This window comes from Salvia splendens, chromosome 5 (assembly GCF_004379255.2).
Source record: "Salvia splendens isolate huo1 chromosome 5, SspV2, whole genome shotgun sequence".
Lineage (NCBI taxonomy): Eukaryota > Viridiplantae > Streptophyta > Magnoliopsida > Lamiales > Lamiaceae > Salvia > Salvia splendens.
This window is the reverse complement of record NC_056036.1, coordinates 14970172-14994586: the sequence shown is the minus strand read 5'-3', so window position 1 is coordinate 14994586 and position 24415 is coordinate 14970172. Positions and strand designations below refer to the sequence as shown.

The 24415-nt window shown below is 36.2% G+C and overlaps 4 protein-coding genes across 6 annotated transcripts; 2 read left to right on the top strand and 2 right to left on the bottom strand.

Annotated features, from left to right (window-relative positions):
* Positions 1-960: 960 nt before the first annotated feature.
* On the bottom strand, positions 961-10971 carry LOC121804798 (ABC transporter G family member 32-like). The gene is made up of 24 exons (XM_042204475.1): positions 10358-10971; positions 7991-8111; positions 7820-7908; positions 7658-7742; positions 7400-7559; positions 7255-7331; positions 6887-6940; positions 6295-6385; positions 5912-6213; positions 5541-5822; positions 5060-5376; positions 4809-4969; positions 4616-4719; positions 4267-4420; positions 4028-4150; positions 3814-3905; positions 3398-3730; positions 3036-3326; positions 2824-2907; positions 2590-2723; positions 2280-2507; positions 1846-2017; positions 1507-1761; positions 961-1377 (listed from the first exon to the last, which is right to left on the bottom strand). The coding sequence occupies exons 1-24, from the start codon at positions 10630-10632 to the stop codon at positions 1105-1107; spliced, it is 4257 nt and encodes a 1418-aa protein (XP_042060409.1). The 5' UTR covers positions 10633-10971; the 3' UTR covers positions 961-1104.
* Positions 10972-11501: 530 nt separating this feature from the next.
* On the top strand, positions 11502-11966 carry LOC121803876. The gene has a single exon (XM_042203457.1). It carries the CDS (start codon positions 11502-11504, stop codon positions 11964-11966), a length of 465 nt encoding a protein of 154 aa, XP_042059391.1.
* A 129-nt stretch (positions 11967-12095) lies between these two features.
* On the top strand, positions 12096-12545 carry LOC121803875. Its single transcript, XM_042203456.1, has one exon. It carries the CDS (start codon positions 12096-12098, stop codon positions 12543-12545), a length of 450 nt encoding a protein of 149 aa, XP_042059390.1.
* Positions 12546-15398: 2853 nt separating this feature from the next.
* LOC121805566 (palmitoyl-acyl carrier protein thioesterase, chloroplastic-like) lies at positions 15399-19437 on the bottom strand. Of its 3 annotated transcripts, none has more exons than XM_042205471.1 (7): positions 19153-19437; positions 17906-18539; positions 17686-17819; positions 17452-17565; positions 17012-17183; positions 16842-16910; positions 15399-15926 (listed from the first exon to the last, which is right to left on the bottom strand). In XM_042205471.1, exons 2-7 carry the CDS (start codon positions 18410-18412, stop codon positions 15657-15659), a joined length of 1266 nt encoding a protein of 421 aa, XP_042061405.1. In that variant the 5' UTR covers positions 18413-18539; positions 19153-19437; the 3' UTR covers positions 15399-15656. The 3 variants fall into 3 exon arrangements, with proteins under 3 accessions (XP_042061405.1, XP_042061406.1, XP_042061407.1); XM_042205472.1 differs by having other exon boundaries at positions 17906-18465; XM_042205473.1 differs by having other exon boundaries at positions 17906-18460.
* Positions 19438-24415: the final 4978 nt, after the last annotated feature.

The following is a 24415-nucleotide window of genomic DNA, read 5'->3' as shown; positions in this document are numbered from 1 at the left end:
CGGACCTAAAATGATATTTTCAAAGTTCACGGACCTAAAATGATACTTTGGCAAAGTTCGTGTACCAAAAATGATGTTCCCTCTTTAAATAAAGGGATATGAATAAATCAGAATTGCTTAGGATTATTTAGGGCACTTCCAAGATTACTTCGAGGTATATATATTCCAACTAAACTCAAAAACAATATTTCCAAGGCTAAAATTCAGCCTCTTATCCAGGACCAAAATATATATAGTTTATTAGTACAAAAATACAATAAGAGTGTCCAGAGATCCCAGGCTCCCTATTGCAGAGGAACGATGCGCTGGGGCGGGGGGAATGAGCCGCGGCGCAGCCCGGAATTTTTTTTTTCTTTCTATTTTTGGTGTTTTTTTGCCTATAAATAAAACTCATTCCCCTCATTATTTTGACACTATTCCAACTCTCTCTCTCTAAATTTTTCTCTAGTCCATTTCCAAAAAATGGATGATTCGTGGAATAAAGCGTGAGATTCTCTGGTTCTGGTTCAAGAGGTGCAGTGGGAAGCCAACGAGGACGCGGCACGGGAGGAGGCAGCGGTCCCTTCATGTAATACACGAATATTTAGTTTTCAATTTTTATTTATTAAATTAGCAGTTTTTTTCTAATTATTTTTCAGTTCGATAATTTTAATTCTAATTGAATTAAAATATACAAACAATTGAAAAATAATGTGATTTGTGGCTTGGGAGTGTCCACTATTGCCGTGGACACTTTTTTTTTGTGCCCGTAGACAAAAAAAGGTAGCTGTCCACCAAAGTTTTTTAATGCCGGTAGACAAAAAAAGTGACTTGTCCACCTAAGTGTCCACAATATTGTGGACACTCTAATAGTAACAACTAAGCGATGTTGATTATACAAAAAAGTCCGCACTCGAATTATGAGTCTAGCACCTCTCTATTCTACTATGTTTATTAGATGCTACTCCAACACACACTATGTATATCCTCAACCTTTAACAAATCTATTGTTTGATGTAAATCTTTATTGGAGATGCATGCAAATCAATGATACAGCACCATCTTGTAACAAAATTTACAATTCTTTAATATGTAATGACATGATCAACCAGCTCCTCCTGTAAATCACCTCCTCTGAAAGTTGAAGGATTTGATGGCAAAGGCGAAAATAACGCCAAATAGCAGGCAGAAACCGGCCACCATGGTTCCTGCAATGCCGATGTAATCATGTCTGAACCCGAATACATGCTTGAGCAAGGCCCTTGTTGGCATCGTTTCGACTCCATCAGAGAGTTTCACCGGTGCTTCAATATCAGAGAACTGGGAAGCAACGAGCCCGTATAGACTCCAAGCCACAGGGTTTGCCCAATAATACCATCTCCACCACACTGGAATTCTCTGCAGTAGTTTCATGTACCAGAGTTGTGAATTTCATATTTATCGTGTGGGATCATCTTTCATGTAAGTAATGATAACCGAGCTGCAAATAATCAGCGCAGAAAGAGCAAAAGAATTTGGCTCTGTTACCTTATGAGGAATCATGAATCCGCTGAAGAGATTCCACAGCATGTAGAAAGGGGCAGCGATGATGGCGGCCACATTGTGGTTGGGTGTCACTGCAGTAGTCATCATGCCGTAGAAGGTGAAATACAACATGGTGAAGTACATAAAAAAGATGTACCACACAAACTTTGTGGCTGTCCACTCGAACGAGGCCATTGAGTAAAAAATGGTGCTGTAAATTAGTGCCTGAGACAGTACATAGGGAAACTCGATGGCAACCTGCAGTGGAGAAGCCGGCATTTATTGACTGGCTTAAAATCTAGGAAACTGAGATGAGTCTAAGAAGTAACAGAAGCAAAATACCTGAGCAAATGCAAATGGCAAAGCTGAATATGTTCCTGCTGCTCTCTCTCTATATGAAACAAATCTTTCAACAGAAACAACTGGTTGGACAGCAGTGGCGTTTGTAATTCCAATGAACAGCACTGCAGCATACATCGACCCCATAGCATTGAAAATGTCCTGCTGTGTTTCCCTATAATGCATTATAAAGAATGAATCTGTTAGAATATGGTGGATGTATAAGAAAGAAACAAGCAAGCTAGGTTACACTCATTTTCAACATAAACCAATTAAGAATCCTGGATAAATAACAGTTCATCAATTATGAATGCATAGCCCACGATAAAAAGATACTACTTAAGTTTAGGATATGAGAACGGCATTCAAATTTTAGAGGTGCCTAACTAGCGTCGCCTTCTAAATAATCATAATAATAGTAAGTGTCAAAGGTTAACCTTTTGGAACCGAAGTCCCAACAAATAGTTCCCAGCATCAGTGATATTATGACTGTGTAGAAGAACCGAACTGCAGTGTATTGTGGGTTTCGCCAGTAAGAGAGGTGTTGCTTCCAGAGGCAAGCCGCAAATTGATCAAAATGTGACCGGCAATACTTTGTAGGAAAATCAAGATCTTTCGAGTCAACTGTTGGCTTGCTTAATCTCTCAACCAAACGTTTATTAAACCTGAAACAAGCAAGAGGTACACAGTTATATGATTGCCACAAACATGAAGCACTCTAGGCAAAACTGTATCCCAGGTACATACTGATATAGGTCCGATTTTCTATAAAGTTCAGCAAAATCAACTCCCAGACGGGTTTCCTCTACTGTTGATGTAACCTCTAACATCCATGTAGATGGATTATATCCAGGCTTGATCTTCGGGACTCCATCAATTGCCTATACAACATATGTACAGGAAATCCACAAAGATTAAGTCGATGACAGCATTGCCAGATACAAATAGCAAATAGCAAATAGCAAATGGCAAATGTCAAACCTCAAAATACTCAATCAGTTTGGCAGACTTTGAACCAAGTGGACCAGCATAAATGAGTTCTCCTCCTCGCTTCATTAACAAAAGCTGCAGCATAAAGTGAGATCACTAGATTATCAGCAACAATCGACATCTTAGAGAAAGATGACCAATTAAAACCAAATATATATGCTCTAATACTGGTGTGGATATCTAAAGATTAAGATAGGAGGAACCTCATCAAAGGATTCAAATATGTCGATGCTGGGTTGATGAATCGTACAAACTATTGTTCTTCCCGTATTAACGATATTCCTGACAGTCCTCATGACAATTGCTGCAGCTCGTGCATCCAACCCAGATGTGGGTTCATCCATAAACACTATAGATGGGTTGGCTACAAGTTCAATGGCAATAGTAAGGCGTTTTCGTTGCTCAGTTGATAATCCATCAACCCCTGGTAGACCTACCAAGGCTCCTTTCAGAGGAATGAGCTCCACAAGCTGCATAACCTCATCAACAAATGCCTGGGAATGTGCATATCCATGAGTTGTCTGATGTTGAGAATATATGATTAGCAGTAACCAAGGTACTATACCTTTTGGGTTTCCAAGTCAATATCAGATGGCAACCGCAGCCAAGCAGAGAACAAAAGTGATTCGTGAATGGTTAAGCAGGGAGAATGAATATCATTTTGCTCACAGTACCCTGATATTCTAGCAAATGTATCTTGCTTCTTTGGATACCCGGATATACTGATGTTTCCTTCTATAATTCCACCTGTCTTCCTACCTGCTAATACATCCATAAGGGTGGTTTTTCCAGCACCACTAACCCCAACCAGTGCAGTTAGCACACCAGGCCTGAATGCACCTGTAATGTTATTCAATAATTGCAACTTTTCTTCTGATATGCCCTCCTGTTTCAGTTCCTGAAATCATCAGTACATAATGTTAAATGATGAAACACTCATTCAAAGAATGGTAATTAAAAATCAATGAAGGGCGGGCTCACTATGGGTACATCCACATAGTAACTAATATTGCTGAACGCCATTGAAAGTGGCTCAAACGGAAGCACCATGCCTTTCGATTTAAAGCTCTTCTCTGAGGATACAGTTAAGTGAAAGTTAGTCCAACCAGAATAACTGAGTTTACTACATGCAGGAGAACATGAACAAAATTGCGTCTGCATCTATCATACTAAGGCAAAAACCATGTTTTCTTACTGGCAAAAGACCCTGAGTACTGTAAGAAGTCTCTGAGCTGGATAATAACAGGTTCTCCTTTCCGCATCTTCTCCCTGTCATCAAGCTCTTCCTTAGATACAACAGCTTGACGTTTCCCCAGAGCTTAAGGATATTTGAAGTTTTGACAGAATAGAAAGGGATTAAGTTAGTAGCCTGTGATACAGTAAAATGTTTCTTAACAGCAGAAGTGGGAAATTTTGTAAGGATGCTAGACTTACGATTTAGCTTTGAGAGAAAAAAGGTGAAAAGGGAATTGAATAAGATGGTGTAGCCTGTCAAAGCGCCTATCCCAATCCAATACCAGTAACTTTCTGGGAACAAACTGCGGGATTTTAGCAGTGCAAGGCCTATTGTTGAATTATCCCCACTTCTCTACAAAGACAAGAAGTCCAAGTTCAGTATGTTGTTTGATGCATAGCTGACTTCCTTATAAGTGCTACAAAGTACGGTTGTTTTCTGACAGTAACTAACCAAAGAGAAGTCTAACATAAGGGTCTATACATTTTGAGGATAATAAACATCTCCAGAATTATCAGAAAGCTCAAGGTACATTTATATAATATGTACCTTATCCCAGGAATGACCTAGGAATTCATTCACACTAGCAGCCTCTTGAGCATACATTAATGGAGAAACCCAATATCCCCAGATCCACCATTTTGGGATCCTATCTGTCAATGACACAATTGAGACTGAATCTATTAATTTTCAAAGGAATACTAAGCAACATTATCCACTAAGCCATAGGAGATCAATTTACCTCTTGATATGATGTAGCCCCCAAGAGCCATCACTATCAACATAGCAAACGATCCAAAAGTATTTGCCACAATCATGCTACGGCCCAAGGAACCCATCAAACGGAAAAGAGACAGAGACATTTGATGGAGAAAGAAGTAAAGTAGAAATTGGCGCAGGAATCTGCAATGTCAAATATTACTTACTTCAAAGCTCAAAGTCTTCAGACATCAATCAACATTATCTGGAAAAAATCTTTAAAAATGGATTCACCTGGTAATGTTTGGATCAAAACCAACCACAAAGTATGTTACTGCCACCCAGAAACCAGATTCTATGAGTGATGTTGGAATGCTTAGGAGCCATGCAGGCATTGTATACGCCCAACAAGGGTATAAGTGCAAGTCCCTATGCTTGTAAATAATCGGAAGCTTGGCTACCAACATGGAAACCTCAGTGAAGCCATTGAAAAGAATTATCACCATTGAAAAATACAATTCTCCCAAATAAAGTCCTCCATCATCTATTGTATCATGGCTCATTGTAGCCCGGCAAAAGACGCTCATGGTAATCAGAGCAACCAAAAGAAGCTGTAAAGAAGCCGTTCCATGTTCTCATCAGTGTGTAAGTCTTAAATAACTTTAGTTATGTTGGTGTAGCTAGCAAAGTACATTATAATTTTTTATGAATTCAATAACCTTGTTAATCATCTTAGTTCATAATTCATAAGGTTGGGGTTTCATGATGATATTACCTGTATAAATTTGAAAACATAGATGAACATATTGCGTTTCATAAGCAGCAACTGCCAGTGAAAGTTGGTTCTCAGAAGATCCATCTTTTTTATCCCATATCTCGAAGTTGATAAGGCTGCAGGGTGGCTGTACCGCTTATCATATGGGATATCCATCTCATCAGATAAGTTCTTCCCAAGGTTGTATGAGTTAAAAGCTTCAGAAAATTTCACAACAGATACGTATCTGTAAGGCTGATCAGGTAAAGCCCAATACTGCTCTTGATCCTTCCTCGAAACAACCTACAAAAGCATAAAAATTAAAAACAACTTGAGCAAAATACACAATTTTGAAATTATAGAGAACAATTCAAATGATGTCTTCATCATACTTCTTGAAGGAAGTCTGCCACATTTTTCCGCTCTGGACAATGGAAACCCATGTATGCAAAGAATTGAAGAACGGCTGTACGAGGTCCTTGGTATACTATTTTCCCCTCGGACAAGAGAATAACATCATCAAATAACTCATATGTCTCAGGAGCTGGTTGAAGCAGAGAAATCATAGTAGTTCCTTCAAGTGCATGAGTTGAATGCCTAAGATACTTGATGATTTGGTAAGTTGTTGAACTATCAAGACCATTTGATATTTCATCCATGAATAGCACTCTTGATGGACCCACTAATATTTCCCCTGGAAATATATCAGCTAAGTGAGCTTACAAGTACATAATTTACGTGCTTTGAACCCAAATCACAATTTTAGCACATGTACCTGTTGTCAGGCGCTTTTTCTGACCACCAGAGATCCCTTTAATCATTTCATCTCCAACAAGGGTATCAGCACAAATGTCCAATCCTAAAATCTTTAAGAATACAATGGCTCAACTGGTCAAAAAGACTCCGGTGTCAAACTAATCAGCTATTATTGCTTATTGCATGAAAAGTTATATTAGTACACAAACTCATTAGATTGAATCAAACACTCTCAAGAGACAGTTAAACTCTTGGAATTACGATTCAGTATGAGATTCATTTACTGTATGTTAGAATATTGCACACAATAATTTAAAATTCTACAATTTCAATACATATGTAAGATCAAAGCTTGACAGCTTCGCCTTGATAGAATTTTAAGTAGTAGTGATCCTTGTTCAGTTGAGTCATTGTTAGGTGTACAGCGTCCAGATAATTCTCAAATGTAATCAGAATTTTTTAACATACTGCTTCCAAGATCACCATACAGCCAATGCAGGTAGCTTCATAGGCAAATAATACTACTATCATAAGATTGTTTCAAAATAATATTATAAGATTGTCCTAGAGCCAGCAAGATCATGTTGTAGAAATATAGTATCAGAAAATACCTTCAAAATGTACTCCACTGAAATGTTTGTATCCTTCCCCACCAAAGATAATGCCTGTCGAACAAAACCACCAAAAACAGTAAGACAGCTATATATCCAGAAAATTCGGGAACATATTGCGCTGTTTCAGTGTAATTCTTATATATCAACGTGTCTTCCAAATAAAGAGTATATTTTTAAGAAAAATCAGATTACAGAATCTATATTTCTAACCATATTGAGAGTTAGAAACAAGATGATAATAATTCTTATTTTATGCTCAGACCTACGGCTGGGCGTGATGTGAAGAGGAATGTTATGTATTATCTGTCTTTCGAATTCACATTACAATATTACATAGACTTAAAAGTCTCTAAAGATTCATGCACCTTCATGAAAATGTCAAGATCTTCATCGGGTTTAGTTCCAGAGAGCTTCTCCCTTCTTGAAAGTTCCATAAGCATATCTGGTACAAGTTGAGGGGTCAGTCCAGGAAACTTATGTACTATGTTAAAGGACCAATATCAGTCTTACCATATTTAGAACCAACGCCCTGACAACGTGCTGAAAAGTCAAGTGTTTCTCTTACTGTCATCTCTGCAGCATGCCAATCTTGCTGACTGACGTAAGCAGATGTCCTTTGAGGCACAAACTCATTAAGGCCATGCCCGTTATAGGTTACTTTACCTGACACCTAATATGAAAGCTTCAGCGTGTTACACCTTTATAGTAGCATTCGGTCAAATGCATGTATTTCCATTTTTCAAGTACATTCTTAAGAAACTTTAGTACCTTGAGATCAGATTTGAGTTGTCCAGCTAACGCTAAGAGCAGAGTACTCTTTCCAGAGCTTGGTGGACCTAATAATAACGTTAATCTACACGAACAAGAACAGAATAAGATATAGGAACAAACAGCACTGTGTAGAGTAATGTGGAGAAAATAAATACGTGCCTTCCTGGTCGAATTATTCCACTAATGTCATCTAAAATTGTCAGCTTCATTCTGGCACCGGAGTATATGTTTAGCTGCCTTAGTAAAGCCTGAGATATTTGAGAATATAAAAACAAAAGTCAGATACTATCACGGAATCAATCAGACTTAGTAAGTCAAGACAGTCTGTACCTCAGCCATGTTGATGACAAAATTTGAAATTGTAGGCAAAGCTCTACTACCAATGTGAACAGATGATTCAACTGTCAAATGGTGAAATCTAACTTCAACCTTTGGGAAGTCCAGGTCAACTCTGCAATAACATGTAATGGGAATTAAACATACATAAACTCAATAATTGCATGCGTTTGGACAAAACGGGATTTAAGGTTGAGGATATGGAGTCATTGAACTTTAGAGATACAAGAACTAGCTTAACTGTAGCCTCAGATGTTTTTCAGATATACTTCTCCTACAGATTTGAAGAAAGCCAATTCATAGAAATTTATAGTGGTTGCTTCCAGATACAAACCGAATAAAGAAAGAAGAAGGGTAAATAATGAAACAAATATAGAGATTAAACGACTTGTGCGTAAGTACATGTGTGGCAGCAATTAGGCATCTAATACCATATTATTTTATTTCTACCGGTCACACCCCTAACCTTTCTTTCATGTATAAATTGGTTTCTTACTTAAGGCTATCAGATACATTTGCCGTGACATGCTAACAATATAAACTGTTATAGAATATATGAAATGCATATATTCAAATTGCAAACGAATTTTAAAACCTAAAGTGAAAGGCAGGAGTATGATTTAACCAAAACAAAAGAATGTGATCGAGTAGGTTTTATCAATTTATTCTCTCTATCTCACTCACCATCAGCTCCTCCTAGTTTCTCCTTGTAGTTTGCAAAACCCAAGACTATTTCTAGTTCCATTAATATACTCTCTACAGGAGTTCTACTTCATCTCAAGGAAATACTACAAAGACCCCTGTCACCTCTGCCATATACCTGAATTAAACTTGTGTAACAAATAGAGTCTCATGCATTATGCACACTTCCACTGCCACACATCAAAATAAGGTAATGAGTATATCAACTATCATGCCATATGATATGAGTAGCATTTCGAAATACTAGGTGATGTAGAGGCAAAGACCATGTATGTTCTCCAAATTAGTTGCTATGCATCATGCCACCTTATGAAGTAGTATTAATGAGTCAGTGGCCAAGTAACTAAACACAGTTGTTTAATTACTTGCCACAGCTGTTTGCATGTTCCAATTTTTATCTAGGCAAAACTTTATCACCGAGAAAAAGCCTGTGTATTGGGAAAAAATAGTTGCAACCATCTAGGATATTTATCTAATATTCTTAATCTTCTTTGTTCAAGGCCTCCAAAGTAATTGTGTGTGAAGACATGAAGTGTTTGGAGCATACAAAAGTCCCACTGTTTCTTCTGTATTGATAGTAGATACTAGTCCTTTGCTAGCTGCAGAATGAAGGACACTCCCCAAAATTTACCACAATGGTTATTACTGCCAGACACAATACAGCAAAACTTGTAACATGTGGTTTTACCCAGAATTTGGTGAAACAAGTAAGAGTTTTGGGTGATTAATATAATTTGCTCTTAATATATTCACTGGTACGGATAATACATATGTTGGGTGATAATTATTTTTTATATCATCAACGCAGTTAATGTAGGCGGTCAGTGTCATTTCTCCTTTCTTGAAAAAATTACTTAATGAAGATAACTGAAAATTTATGTACAATCCCTTTTGGAACAGCTCAAAGAAAAAAAGATACTACTTAAATCCCTTTTGGAAATCATAATCAAGGCTTATTTGACTTGGTCAAAAGATAGAATATTCACCACATTTTGGACTCATTAGCCTCAGCTGCGTCATATAACGTAATGGTCGTAAGTTAATTACTAGAATTTTGTCATATTTTCTTGATTGAGAAATTAGTGCACCCTAAGTCGTTATGACTCATTTTCATAATCATATAATTAGTCAGCATGTTGGACTTTTGTCTTAAGCAGTCCACTTAATTAATGATTGGGCCTTGGGTCCATGTCCTGTGAAAACATCAAACAAAGATAGTGCTTAAACAGTTCTTAATTTTTTGGACTGTCCATCCACTAAACCAAACTTATTTAATCAATTAGCCACTCTAAATCAGTATGATATATTTTCCTTTTTTTGGACGAATAATGACATTATATACATGAATAAGTACTTTATTAATCCCAACATAGACCAATCTTAACACGTGTTATTGTAGAGTCCTCTACAAGTATTAACGAAAATTATTCTACTAGTAGAGTTATGGTTTAGGCATAGAATTTCGTTTTTACATGAACTGAATTCTTTTTAGCTACAATTACTGTCATTATATATGCTGATAATTTCAATTCTTGTATTTATCATAGTATAATTTTGTTAATTATCCAAGAAATTTCGGAATAACACGAAAACCCAGAGCAACTGTCCAACTCCAAGTGCTAAATGCCTAAATCAATCAAAACAGCAAAAAAGACGAACCTATCAAAGCGACGTCGTACGCGGGAGAAAAACTTCTCCCAATCATCGTCAACCGAATCAACGAGGCGATCGAGAACGATCCTCTGCTCCTCGGCGAGCATCTCTTCTACGTTGATCTCTTTCGAATCGCCCACCATATTGCGGAAAATCCCGCGCCTGACGCGGCGGTAGGTCGGCAGCCTCTCCAGGGCCGCCCACCGCAGCGCCTCCTCGTCGTCGCCATCCTCCCTAAACGACTCCGAGCGCGCCGACAAATTCTCCGCCGAACTCCACATCCACTCTCACTAAACCCTAGAGACACAAAATCGGTGCAATGTAAATAGGAATTGGGGAATTTGAGCATCAAAATCAAAATACGGCGGTGGACATAAGTAAAAGGCGACTTTGGGCTGGCATTGTTAGTTGGCAGCATTAATGGTGGTGAGTGTTGATACGGTTGAGGTTTCGCATTTATGGCCACTGCAATTCACCACCCCCAACTGCATGTGGTTGTTGAATTTCTGTCTCGTTTTTGCAATTTTTCTCAACGCAAATCTTTGCTCCTCTAATTTTATCAACGCATATGCCCAATTGCAACTCATTCCCCACCATAGAGATAGATCTCCATCATAGCTGCACATGCTTGACATGATCCAATCCAAGTACAACCACGGGAGCACAAAGTACTGCCTAGGCTGGTACTGTTTGCTAGTAAGTGTCGGCGACGCAGTAAATGCTTCTCCGGTAACGACACAAATGCTGTCTTTATCCTCACGCGCTCACACCCTAGCCTGTTGCCCACGCTCCATGTGCTTCTTTCCTCTATAATTAATTGTCTAATTATTCAACATCGCACAACTTTTACTACTAACTCCATCCAAGATACAAGATCAATTTATATTAGGCAAAAAATATAGGTAGAAAGTGAATGAAAAATATTAGTAAAAGGTGGATTCAATTTTTATATATTAATTTTATATTGAAATATGAATAAAATAAAATTAGTGGAATGTGAGGTCCATTACTAAAAGTAGTAAAAAAATAAATGAGATATTTACAGCATTAGCAATGGTTGGCCGATGGGGAAGGCCTTCCCAAGCCTCCCTCCGATGGGCCGATACATCGGCTTTGGCCGTTGAAATGAGGCTATGATCGGCGTTTCCGAATGCGGCGAGAGCTACTCTTGCGCATCGTTAACGGGTTGTCAGCGCGTTACCCGGACTTCCAACAGCGTTGGGACGCCGCCGGAAAGCCTGGACTGTCACCACTGCAGAAGTGCATGACTGCAATTAGGCAGTTGGCATACGGAGGATGTGACGACATGTTCGACGAATATCTTCACGTAGCCGACACAACTGGTCGCGATTGTCTAAAGAAGTTTTGTAAACACGTGATTCAGACTTTCGGCCCCACCTATCTGCGGAAGCTGAACGCACAAGATTGCCAATTCCTGCTTGATTTGCACTGGAGGGTGCACGGTTTCCCGGGTATGCTGGGAAGTATAGATTGTATGCATTGGCAGTGGAAGAACTGCCCGACCGCTTGGAGAGGCCAATTTACGAGCGAGTTCAAGGGCACACACCCAACCATCATTCTGGAAGCTGTTGCCGACCAGTGCCTATGGATTTGACATGCCTACTTCGGTGTGGTCGGGTCGAACAACGACCTAAATGTCCTGCAGTCCTCGCCTCTGTTCAACGACCAGTGCCAGGGAACATGCCACTTGGTTGACTTCACCGCTAACGACAACCAGCATCAGATGGGGTATTACTTGGCGGACGATATATACCCCACTTGGCCCGTTTTCGTGAAGACGATCAGTTGTCCAACTGAGGAAAAAAGGAGTTATTTTGCCCAACGGCAAGAGGCGGCGCGAAAGGATGTAGAGTGGGCTTTCGGTGTGCTCCAATCGCGTTTTGCATTGGTCAAAGGGCGAGCGCGATTCTACTACCCAGGTGATATCACTGATATCATCCACGCCGCTATCGTAATGCATAACATGATAGTGGAGAGTGAAGGCGAAGATGACGCCGACGTCCCCGTCAAAGACGTTGCAGGCCCCAGCCACGGTGTCGCTAGAGAGTCCCACCGGCAGGGTGTCCCTCACGGATACGTTGAGCGTCTTCGGACATTTGTTGATATGCGCCAAAAAGAGGCCCACAATCGTCTACAGCACTATATGACTGAAGAAATTTGGTCAAGACACTGATGCTTTATTTTATTTTTTAAGTTTTTTGTAAAATTTGCATCTCGTTGTATTCTATTTTCCAATTTTGTAATACAACGAAGATTTACGTATTAATATTTTTTTGTTCTAAATCAATCTAAATTTGATAACATATTTAAATATAGAAGTGCTAAAAAATTAAAACAAAATAATGATGATGTGGAAATGAAATGAAATGAAATGAAACGAAAAGCTGATGTGGAATGGGAGGACCCAACCATTGTGAGTGCTCTTATTGGTGGACGAACGAAAAAAATAAAATGGGACACTTATTAGTGGACGGAGAGAGTAATAATTATAGATGAATGTGCGACGAAATAATCACTCCCTTCGACCCTGAAAATTTGTTAGTTATTTCCATTTTCGTCCTTCCTTAAAAATTTGTCACCTTTCACTTTTATCATTTTTGTAGTGGATCTCACATTCCACTAACTCATTCTCACTTACGTTTTATTATAAAACTAATATATAAAAGTAAGACTCACATGAAACTAAATTTTTCGATCTACTTTCAAATACATTTCTTAAAATTTATGTCGGATCAAATGGTGACAAATTATTAGGGACGGATGGAATATCTAAATACTAGTACTACATGTTTCACTTTTATATGTAATACTCATACATACATTTTATAATAAAATAGGAGTAAATTATTTAGTAAAATGTGTGTAATGAGATATATGATGATAACATTCTAAAGCAAATATGAAAAGTATATTACTAGCTTGGTTGCAATTAAGTTGAGTTGTATTCATTTTTGGGATATTCCAACTAAGTTGAGTCATTTCTTTTTTTGACAAAAAAACAAAATATTCATCACTCTTAATTTAATATATCACCTACTTTACTCTCTCTTTTATCTTTCTTACTTTATTCTTCACTCCTAATTTTCAACACAATTTTTTAATCTTCGTGCCGAAAGTTTTGACTCAACTTAGTTGAGACGAGGGAGTAATATATATCCAATATGAAAACAAATGGCCAAGATCAATATTCACGCAATATCAACTTATTGTTATAGAATGTTCATATTTTTGTAAGTTATTATTGTTGACATTGTTTATGGTGGGGTTGCGCAGCGAAAATAACCATTTGTTAATGAGACCCAAAACAAATTTATTTAGGTGACTAAATAGTTAATTTTGTTTTTTATAAAACAATAGATTTATGATAAATCATATGAAATTCACATAATATACGTAAATTAAGATGTGATTGAACTAAAACATTTTGATCCTTCAAAAGGATCGACGTGATTTGCGTCTTCTCCCCCTGAAGAATCTTGACTCAACCTCAGATCTTTTAGTTTATTCTCTTGCTCTTGATTAGCCATTTGCATGGACAAATCTTGGTTAATCATAATAAAGCTTAATGTGAATGAAGACGAATGTCCTAGTGTTATGAAGAACTCAAAGAATTAACTCTAGATCTGGATAAGGAGAGCTAGAAAATTATTCTCTCTTTTTACAAGTAGAGGCGATTTTTAGGCTTTTTTTTACTTAGTGTCAAAATTTTGTCTACATTTCTATACATGGAGTCACGTAGGTTAGGGATCCATGAATGATTAGACTAAGTCAACCTATTGGATTATTGATTATTAAATTAATCAACTCATAATTTAATATATATCCAATGTAATACTCGGTTAGTTTGTATCATTATAAAATATTATTGACTTCACATTCAATCCCAAAATTACGAGTAATCTGAGTTCTATTGTAATTTACAACATTTTTCGTGTCTAAGATGTCAGTTTTTAGTGAATAATAAATTTTTTTCCAAACACCTCTTGGAGATATTATCATAGGTCAGACGCACAAGTTTTAATGCAATAACATATCTAACAGATATTAGTCATTAATTAATTACTACTACATAAAATATTATGTCTACCAAGTTATGAAAAAAATCGCACATATTGACAATATATCAAAGTGGCGTACAATTGAATGACACATATCATATTTTATATACAAGGATTAAGAAATACATCTCACTTAGGTAATTCACTTTATTTTAAAATATAACTTCAAGATTTATGATTGATTATATATCAAAATGTGATTAAAGTAAAAGATAAAGTAAATAAGTAGTGTATCGATTTGAACTCACACCACAACCCTCTTCTGATTGTTCTCAGCTAGCTGTCATCATAATTATCAATATAATTACCCAACAATAATTATTAACACTTTTTCCACTAGATTACGTACTAATTCTAGAATAACTGTGAATAGAAGATTCTGGCCTATAAGTAGTTTAGATATTGTTCCACCTAACCCCAACACCAAGATGCCAAGTTTGAATTTTAAATATTCTGTTCCCTACGAGCATCTTTTCTTGATCATTTGAGTTGAATAGATGGAGATTCAATTAGTCCAAATCAATACTGATCTCTCATAATCTCATGTCGCCTATTGATTTTATTTTTCTGTCTTTTTCAAGTGTTTGTTTTATGTGGTGGCAATCTAAGCATTTCATAATTAATTGGGACTTCTTGAATTCATACAACCAAATATGATGAAATTAAAAGCCAACTTAAATCATCAATGGAGTGTTAAATTCTTTCATCAAATCTCATTACGTAAATAAATCAAACTCTAATGTCCAACAAGTAACGAATCAGGGTAAGGACACCTTCCGGCAAAGGGTAGCAATTTATAGTAATAAATTAAGATAAGGACACCTCACAACATTTTGTAGCAATTCATGATGATTCATTAGTGTTCCCACCGAATTAGCAGCTGGAAACATAATTAGCAAGTACTTTAAATATCGCTTACGTATTGGAACTTTCATTCACTAGTAGCTATGGGATTGTATAGTTGAAGATAAAGAAAGAAAAGGACCACAGAAGCCAGCATTCAAAAAGGAGAGGTACTTACAATGGCTTGAAACCGATTATATTTTCGTCAAAAGGAATGAAAAAATAACAAAAATTAACCAAAAAAAGAAGAAATAAAAGAAAAGCATACATTAGAATGGATATTATTACATCGGGAGTAAGAGAGCAGAAAATGGGAGAGAAGCAAGTAGTATAACTAGACAATAAGAAAGGGCGTGATGCCAAAGTATCAAGACGCACACGCGTTAAGCGCTTTCGTGTGGGATCTGCCCAAAGCTTCCAATCTTGTCAACAAACTTCGGCCTCCACTTGGTCCGTCCCTTCACAATTTCCCCTCCGCCCTCCAATCGAAGCAAATGCTGGTACTCAACAATGCCGGGGTGAGACGTGTCGCCACTACCCTTGTCAACAATTGAAGTGAGGGACTGCAGCACACTGTCCCTCATGCACTCCCTCCTGTATTCTAGTGTCATACCAGCAAGCTCATGAGTCTCCAATATTTCCAGCGGAGCACTCTGCAATGGAAGATAACACACACCTTTAACAAAACTCAACTGCAAACAAGCCAGGGCTAGAAGAACGCGTGCACGAAAAGAATAAACACTGCCCGTGCACAACTAAATTTTGCAGAAGAAAGTCAACTGTCAATCTAATTGAAGCTTTCGGACAGCGACCAAATATAAATCTATGAAAGAAACCCAAGAACAATCAAATTGAAGGATATACTGGTCAGCATTAAGGGAAGTCCAAGAAACTAGCAAGACCAGAATCAATGATGCCCACTCCTTTTCAATGAGTTTCAAGTTTTCCTTTTTAAGTAATATAAAGGTAAGTTGCAATTTTTCTCTTTACATTTTTTGACAAACCTTTGAGCAAATAAAATGGCTTTTAGATCATTTTCTAAACATACATCTAGTCTCTTGCCAATGGAAATAAATGATTTGAGTAACTAATACCAGAGTTTGGTGGCTGTAGGATTATAAATTCCCATATCAGCTTCTGAGAGAGTAAATGTGAACCCAACCCTTCTTAAGAACCCACATGTTTGGAAAAACCTCAGAAGCATGAAACTAAACCTAGCCAACTAATATTTTTGACATTAGATCATATCGATGCTGAAATACCTTCAAAACCTGGCTTACTAATACTCGTCTCAAAGTTGAATGAAATTGCCTAAAAGAAAATTATTTGATTGTGCCTATTCATGAGTCCATGACTAATGAGATACTCACATTCTATGGTTTTGAGAAACTTAACAATGTGTCAATATCCCAATCTAAGCTGGAGTTCAGTTTAATGTATAAACATCAAAGAGGAAGAGGCCACACCCTACATCTCTACCAGTAATGAAAAGATGTTTCAAGCTCTTCAAGGTAAATTAACAGGCATATTGCTGATTAAGTAAAATCCAAGTTAATGAAAATGCTTACCTCAAGTATCCAACCAACATATTTTACATTATTCACATGTTGATTTACATCTAAATCGCTCCATCTAGGCTGCACACAAAAGACAAATGCTTTAGGATGTGCAGCAAGAACTGATTCCAAGAAAATTGTACGAGAAAGGAAAAAATAAACAGAAGTATACTGCTACTTACAGTCAAACCAGTACGAATGTGCTCTGCAGTATTTTCATCAAGCTTCGGTAACTTCCTGCTATCGTCATCCACTAATGGAGGAGAATCTACAAAATAACTACCTATTTCTCCTCGGACCTCATCCGGAATTTTGGACAGCCTCCGTGTCTCTTTATTCATCATTACCCATAGACTGACATTATTCCCCAAAAAACACATTTCAGCTTCAAGTGTGGTAAAACCAAACAAATTATCAGTCTAATAAAAGGTGAGTGGTTTAACTTCCAGCTTTACTTTCCATTTCAGTCCGATTCAACCAAGTAGTGTATAATAAGATCAATTTTCCACTGTTCATCATTCGCAAACTAGTTTACCATAAGAAAACAACTGCTTCACTAAAAAATTCTTCATTGATTTTTATGAATATACCAAATTTTGCCTGATCAAATATAATTCCTAACCTTGTAGCTCTAGTTAATATCTCTCCCGTGTTACTATCACGCACAAGCCAATCTCGACGCATACCATTCTTCCCTGATGCAGCTACCCAGGTATCTACTTGAACAACATCACCCCTGAAAAACAAAGCATCACCCCATCATATTATAAATAATAAGAAAACACTCATTCAAATTTCTTCCACATATAATATGATTAAAGCTGCTTTGCTAATTGTGTTGAGAGCAAAAACTTACCATGTAGGATAGCGATCGAAAGCAACCTGCATTTTGGTAACCACCCAAATTAAATTCCGTTTGCACATCTCAGGTGTTGAACCAAAGCCATCAGCCAGCAGCCCAACATTCTTTACATGATTTAGAGCTGTTTCCTGTAGAAATTGCGCACCAGAACACTCATAAACAATTCAAAATTACAGAAATACAAAAAAAAAACATATAAAGTTTCAGCTTGCACCTGCAAATGATTCATCAGTGTTTCTACCGAAGCAGTCCTATCTGCCCCTATTTCATAAGACCTAATACTGAAGTTTTGACGAAACACAAAGCCATCTTGCACAATCTGCCCCAAACCAAAAGGATCAACAAGCATATCTGCCCGTTTTGGCTTCCAATCAAGCATCATCCATTGCTTTTCTGCTGCCAAAAATATAGTAGTAATGGCAGCAAGAAGCATGCTCCAGTCAGGCAATTGGTTGATGAACGTCCTTGGTGGAGGTGACATGTCCTCAGTCCTCAGAGACTCCATAGACCCAACCTTAGTTCCATTGATCTTGGGAGGGGCTTGTGCATTAGCCTTAACCTGCAATCTTCCTGACGATATGGATTTCAACTTAGCATTGGTGGCGCGAGCATCAATACTTGCAGGGACACCCCCAACAGCATTTCCTGATGTTTTTCCAACAGCATCTGAAGCTGGGGAAGGTATTGGGAGAAATGCAGAAGTTGCAGCAGTGGCGACCATGATGTTAGAACACGGCAGGTGAAAGGATAGGAGACAGTTGAATGATATCTAGGCTAATTCAACCAGCAAGAATACGACCAATTAGAAAATATATAACCAAAATCCTTTCAAGAATGACATGTCCTCCCTGAAAACCAGTGCAATATACAAAGATCAGAATGCTATACTGCCTAATTTCTACCAGGTTGTGCAATTTATTCTCAAAAAATGTTGCTTGAAACCTCGATACTCACGTGACAAGTAAAAAAAGAATGACTAGGGCAAGAGTGTCATTTAGGACATCACATAATTCAAATGAGCATTGGCAGTGTTCGTTTTCCGCACACAGTCCCAGCTCCCAGACAAATAATACAAAAGAAATAGCACAACGATTCAAATACAGCACCAAGTAAATGATTCCACCACTAACAAACCTCTTCTGCTCAGCAACAAACAAAATACACGACCGGTCATGGATTTCAAATTTGAATTATTTCATGCGTGTGAACTACATAGAAGAGAACAAACCATGAACACAGACGAAAAATAAAACGGAAATCGGCCTAAGCCAATAGAAACCAGAGCAGATCTGAATATTGAACCAGAAAAGGCGAGAAGCCAAATCAAACGACAATGCAATTAAATTCAAACGCAGAAGAGAGAAATTCAAACACAGGGCTAATCCAACGATCCCGATCTCGATACAAGCCACGAAACAAAGGAAATCAATCCCAACGCATGGAATACCGAGCCACACGCACCTTCACAGTCGAAAAAAACACCACGAAAACGAGCTTCAAAAATCAATGCTATCAGATAATTGAAATCATCAATGTTTGATCGGCAAACCCATAGCACAACGCCCGCGCAATTCCTAGGGTTTGCGATTTCTACGCTCCTTTCTCGCAGTTGAAATTTCAGCTTTTTTTCCTAATTACGAAGTTTCTAAACGAATTTTTTCTTTTGCGGAGGTTTTTCTAGCAGCACGGAAAATTCTGGAAGAGAGAGAAACAAAGACAGCGCATTGTTGGTGGCCAGCAAACTCCTTTTTATAGTAACAAAAAAAATCTTAACATTACCTGGGCATCCCCCGCCTTCCTTATTAATGGCCTCTTTTCTCATCTATTATACCCGAATTGCCCTTCCCTTAGGCTCTTATTCACGCCCATGCCATCATTGTTTTGATTATGCAACATTAATTAAAGCAGTAATTAATTAGGATGTTTATAAATAGAAGTGTTGTTATCTTTTCTGTTTCGGGCTGGTAGATGGTGGGGAATGGATCATCTGCTGTGGTTAAAACGGCGGTCACTTACCCTTGAAACGCAACAAATTTGATGAAGACTCATTTCTTAATTTTGTTTTCAAGCGGGCCCATATTCAAATTCAAATTCAAATTCAAATATTATAAAATACCAGTAATATATGCACACGCCACATACATTTCCCTTTCTCTCTTCATAAATAATTTTTTTTATTATGCATCGTTTTTTTTTTGTTTTTATTATTCATCGTTTCTGTTATTTTACTATATGAAATAAAATACACTCCCTATTATCTAAATACAAGATATAAATTGTAACTATGACTTAATAAATATTTGTATATTTCATATTTTTAATTTAAATATTATACTTCATCCGTCCACATATAGGAGTCCTATTTTGTCATATTTTTGTCCGTCCGCGAGCAGAAGTCCCGGTTCACTTTACCATAAGTGGTAATAGAGTCTCATCTTCCACTAACTCATTTCACTCACATTTCATTTAAAACTAATATATACAAGTGAGACCCCTATTCCACTAACTTTTTCTACTCACTTTTCTTAACATTCTTAAAACTCATGCCGCTAAGAAATGAGACTCCTAATGGCGGACGGAGGGCATACTGTTTTGAGTATTTAAAGACTTAAAAATGTTCTAAAAAGAATAAAATATGAATATATCTAAATCAAATTCCAAATTTTAAGTTTTATCAAGGCTATATTCCTATTTTAATTTGATTTAAATATAAAAATATGAAATATACAAATATTTATTAAATCATAGTTACAATTTATAAGTATTTTAATATACATGTATATAGATAATATATATAATTTCATAATATATTTAGTACTCCCTCCGTCCCACTTTAGGAGACCTGGTTAACCATATTTGGGTGTTCCACTTTAGGAGTCCCGATTGAAATATTTCATAATAGACCTCACATTCCACTAATCTTTTTCCATTCACATTTTATTACAAACCTAAATAAAAAAAATAGGATCCACATTCCATTATTTTTTTATCATTATATTTTTTATATTTATCAAAATCTGTGCCGAACTCAAATGAGACTCCTAAAGTGGGACGGAAGAAGTCTTAAATAGTATCAGAAACGATGCATGGTAAAAATAAAAAAAATACTTATAAAGAGAGAAAGGGAAATGTATATGGCGTGTACATATATTCCTATTTTATAATATTCCTAGATGGTGTTTGACTGGGTTTATCAGAATGATTAAAAAATTCTTGCGTGATGTTTTTTATAATGTTTCTCAAATTTTTGATTAACTACTTTTTTTCTGTTGCTTGAATTCAAAATTTAAGCTCGTTATCTTTCAGTTATGAGATTACCTACTTTGTATTCTATATTTGGAGTTCACATCTTGTTTTACATATTGGCCATGATTTTATGAATAAAATATAATGCTTCATTTAAGTTGATTTTTGGAAACTTGGTCATTAATATTATAAACTTTGATCAAATTTTGATTTTTTTTTTTCATAAATTTAGAATTTGATTGTAAAAAACATTAACTTTAGCATTGTTTGAAATTTTTCATGACATATTATTCTAGCAAAACGTGTATCCTATATGTCCTAATTACTCCTTATGTGGATAATATGTGGCACAATGGCATGACATGAAACTTCGAGAGTCTGCGTCGGTGGCAAACTTGTAGATAGAAATAGAGTGGCGAGGGTGAAACCTTTAAAAACAGATAATTTTTGTTTATTTAACCTAAAATTAATTTTAAATTTAATTTTTAATAAATTTTATATTAATATTGCAGCATTTTGGTCTAAGAAGACATTTTGACTTGCTAAAATGGTGTTTGGACGACCTAGATTATTTGGCATGCTAGTAGGAATTGTAGTTTGCCAGAATAGTTTGTCGTGAGAAATTCCTAACTAAACTAAGCTCATGATTTTTACGACAAATATTAATTTTATGGAAAAAATTGGAATTCGATCAAGATATTGGCAACCAATATTCCATGATCTTATAAATGTTTAATCAGGCTTTTAAAGCAAGAAAAATTGTAGTGCAAAAATATTAAAGTTTTTCTGAATATAATTTAGAACTTTGTTAGATTATTGAAGTATTGAACCAGTCTTGACACGTGTACAAGTTATATCAAATTTTTTATTTAAAATGTGGACGACTGACAACCCATGACAAAATAAAACCAAGAAGAAAAACAAAAACAATTTGGACATGTTGGTATTTAAATGCTTCACATCTAATAATACCCAAAATTTCAGTAAATATGTGAGTTTCATAGTTGCGTCGTGTCTGATAAAAACGAATAAAATAAAAACAGAGGAATCATTCATATATATATATATTCTTTTTAAAATGGACTATGTATATATTAGAGCTCGAATTCACCAATTATATGGAAATTTGTTTTCCTAAAATATGTTTAGCCAATTTCCTAAGTCCTTTAAAAAATCCTATGTCTTCTATGATTTAGGAATATTTTGCTAAATCAAATGTTATTTATAATATGTTTCACATAAAATTTAATTTGGTAATCGTGTTTTGTTGTATTTGGAAAAGTAAGTTGACAATTAATTAAATAATCGATTTTTCATAATGAATGTGAAGATAGTGGTGAACATTCATATAGTACGTGTTGTTTCGAACTCTCACTCCCTCTACCATATAAACCATTTATTTCAATCTGAGTGTAAAATTATGAGTTTACTGCATTTATTCAAAGGGAAAATTCCGATTTTGGCGGTGTTGATTTATTTATACTGTAATTTTTTATGGGGCGAATCTAAGTAGCTTATTTTCTTTTTAAAAAAATGGTTAAATGATTGACACCATTTAACTAGCAATTGATTGTGTTAAATGATTGAGGATTCGAGGTTCGCAAAATAAATTCTATAAAAGTGCTCAAATGCATGTACAAAATATAAAAAAAAAACAGTTCTGTGCATATTAAAAAGTTTAGCACATGTACTAAAAGATAAATTACAATTCAATTTCCAAGATATTTAAAATAAAAATAGTTCCAGCAAATTAAAATTTACAGAAATGCATGTAGGAAAATACTATAAAAGTACACGTGCCAAAAAAGAAGAATATATTTTGGTGCCAAATTAAAATTTATTGAAGTGCATGTGAAAAATATTAAATGCGATTCAATTCCATTTTTGGATTATATTTTGAATTATTATGGAATAAACTAAAACGGTGAACAATTCAAATTTTAGTTGGAAAGTAAAATAGTAAAGTACCACTATTTTGCATATCAAATTTGCTACACGGTAATTTCATAAAACCCTTATAATCATAACATGAATCTCATAAATGTTTAAAAGATTATCAAGTAGTGTATCATCATTATTCATAGGTGAAAAAAAGTATCATCATTGGACTAATCTCATGTATTCGCTAGAAATTCGTATTGGCATTGAAATCGGATAAAAGATAGTAGTAAATTTAACAATTTAAATTACAAATAATATCATACTCTTAAATAACATTTAAATTATGAAAAGTGATGTTGTAACACATAATAAACAATATTCAATCCAACAATGCAAATTATATATCAGTACAACATTGAGATAATATCATTATACTTAATAGTTAATAAATATTGAAAGCGTATGAAAGTAACTGAGAGGCTCTTTCGTACGTATGCACAGAAATTGATCAATGCAAGCGCTCGGTCAAGACACCATGCTTCTTAAGTCCACTGGAGCACAGGGTCCAGGAACTCAAGAGAACATACAGTGCTTCAGTCGTTGGGCACTCTCAACTCCCCTTTCAAAAAATAATATAAATCCCTCAACCCGAATACTATGAATTAGTATAGGGAAGTGGGGTCGATCCCACAGAGATGGACTCGCAAAGTAGTGCTCAGAGGCTTTGGACAAACAAATGGCTGCTGCCACGCAAAAGGGTTGAGAATTTTAAACTAACTCTAGACCTAGGCAGGAAATGTAAATGCTAGACCTAGGACATATTAAACTTGTAAATTCAGACTTCAACAGCAAGAAACATAACCACTTCCTAGACAGTGTAAACAACTACCTAATCTAGCTAAACAGAAGATAACTGAAAGTGGGGACCATAATTCCAAAAGTGGCAAGTACGGAAAAAACTGCAGATAACAAACTCTGACGCTAGCTCGCAGCGAAATGTATCCTCTCAACCGAATTAAACTTGCAGATGAACAAAACAGAGCACAAAGCGAGATTCGAACAGAATATAGAAATTTGGTCGTCGGAAACTTGCCACAAAACGGAAACACATCAGATCTGCGTACACTAGACGGAATGAAAGAAAAACTCGTAAACTAAGCATGAAAATCAGATCGAAACTACTCAGATTCACGTCAGAATACTTGATCCACTCCGGATCCAAGACATCCGAACCCAACAACCAACAAATCCAGCAAATCCAACCAAAGTTCTTCCACAATCCAACTCCAACTTCCCAGATCTGACCATTAACCTATAATAACTCAGAAAACAGCTGCGAAACGCATCCAACTCAGACAATTTAAAACACCAAAATCTCAATAAACGAAGCAATCAAACTAGAAATAAACACAATCACCATAACGGAAAATCAAACTTGCATTTAAACCAGAAACTATTTGGTGAAAACAGAGAACCGAGCTTCGAACAACGAAGCTCGGCAGAGTAAGTAAAATACGGAAAGCGGAAAATAAATTGTTTCTTCGCTCCTAACAAGAGCGGTGTTACACCATATCGGAAGCTAAGATGAAACCCGAAC

Coding starts and splice junctions, on each gene's coding strand:
- LOC121804798 (XM_042204475.1), bottom strand. CDS start 10,632: ATGTGGAGTTCGGCGGAGAATTTGTCGGCGCGCTCGGAGTCGTTTAGG. Junction 8,112..10,357: donor GTACGACGTCGCTTTGATAG/GTTCGTCTTTTT, acceptor ATGTTATTGCAG/AGTTGACCTGGACTTCCCAA. Junction 3,906..4,027: donor GTACTCAGGGTCTTTTGCCA/GTAAGAAAACAT, acceptor CTGTATCCTCAG/AGAAGAGCTTTAAATCGAAA.
- LOC121803876 (XM_042203457.1), top strand. CDS start 11,502: ATGCGGCGAGAGCTACTCTTGCGCATCGTTAACGGGTTGTCAGCGCGT.
- LOC121803875 (XM_042203456.1), top strand. CDS start 12,096: ATGGGGTATTACTTGGCGGACGATATATACCCCACTTGGCCCGTTTTC.
- LOC121805566 (XM_042205471.1), bottom strand. CDS start 18,412: ATGGTCGCCACTGCTGCAACTTCTGCATTTCTCCCAATACCTTCCCCA. Junction 16,911..17,011: donor ACATTCGTACTGGTTTGACT/GTAAGTAGCAGT, acceptor TTTTGTGTGCAG/CCTAGATGGAGCGATTTAGA. Junction 15,927..16,841: donor ATGTTGGTTGGATACTTGAG/GTAAGCATTTTC, acceptor CTTCCATTGCAG/AGTGCTCCGCTGGAAATATT.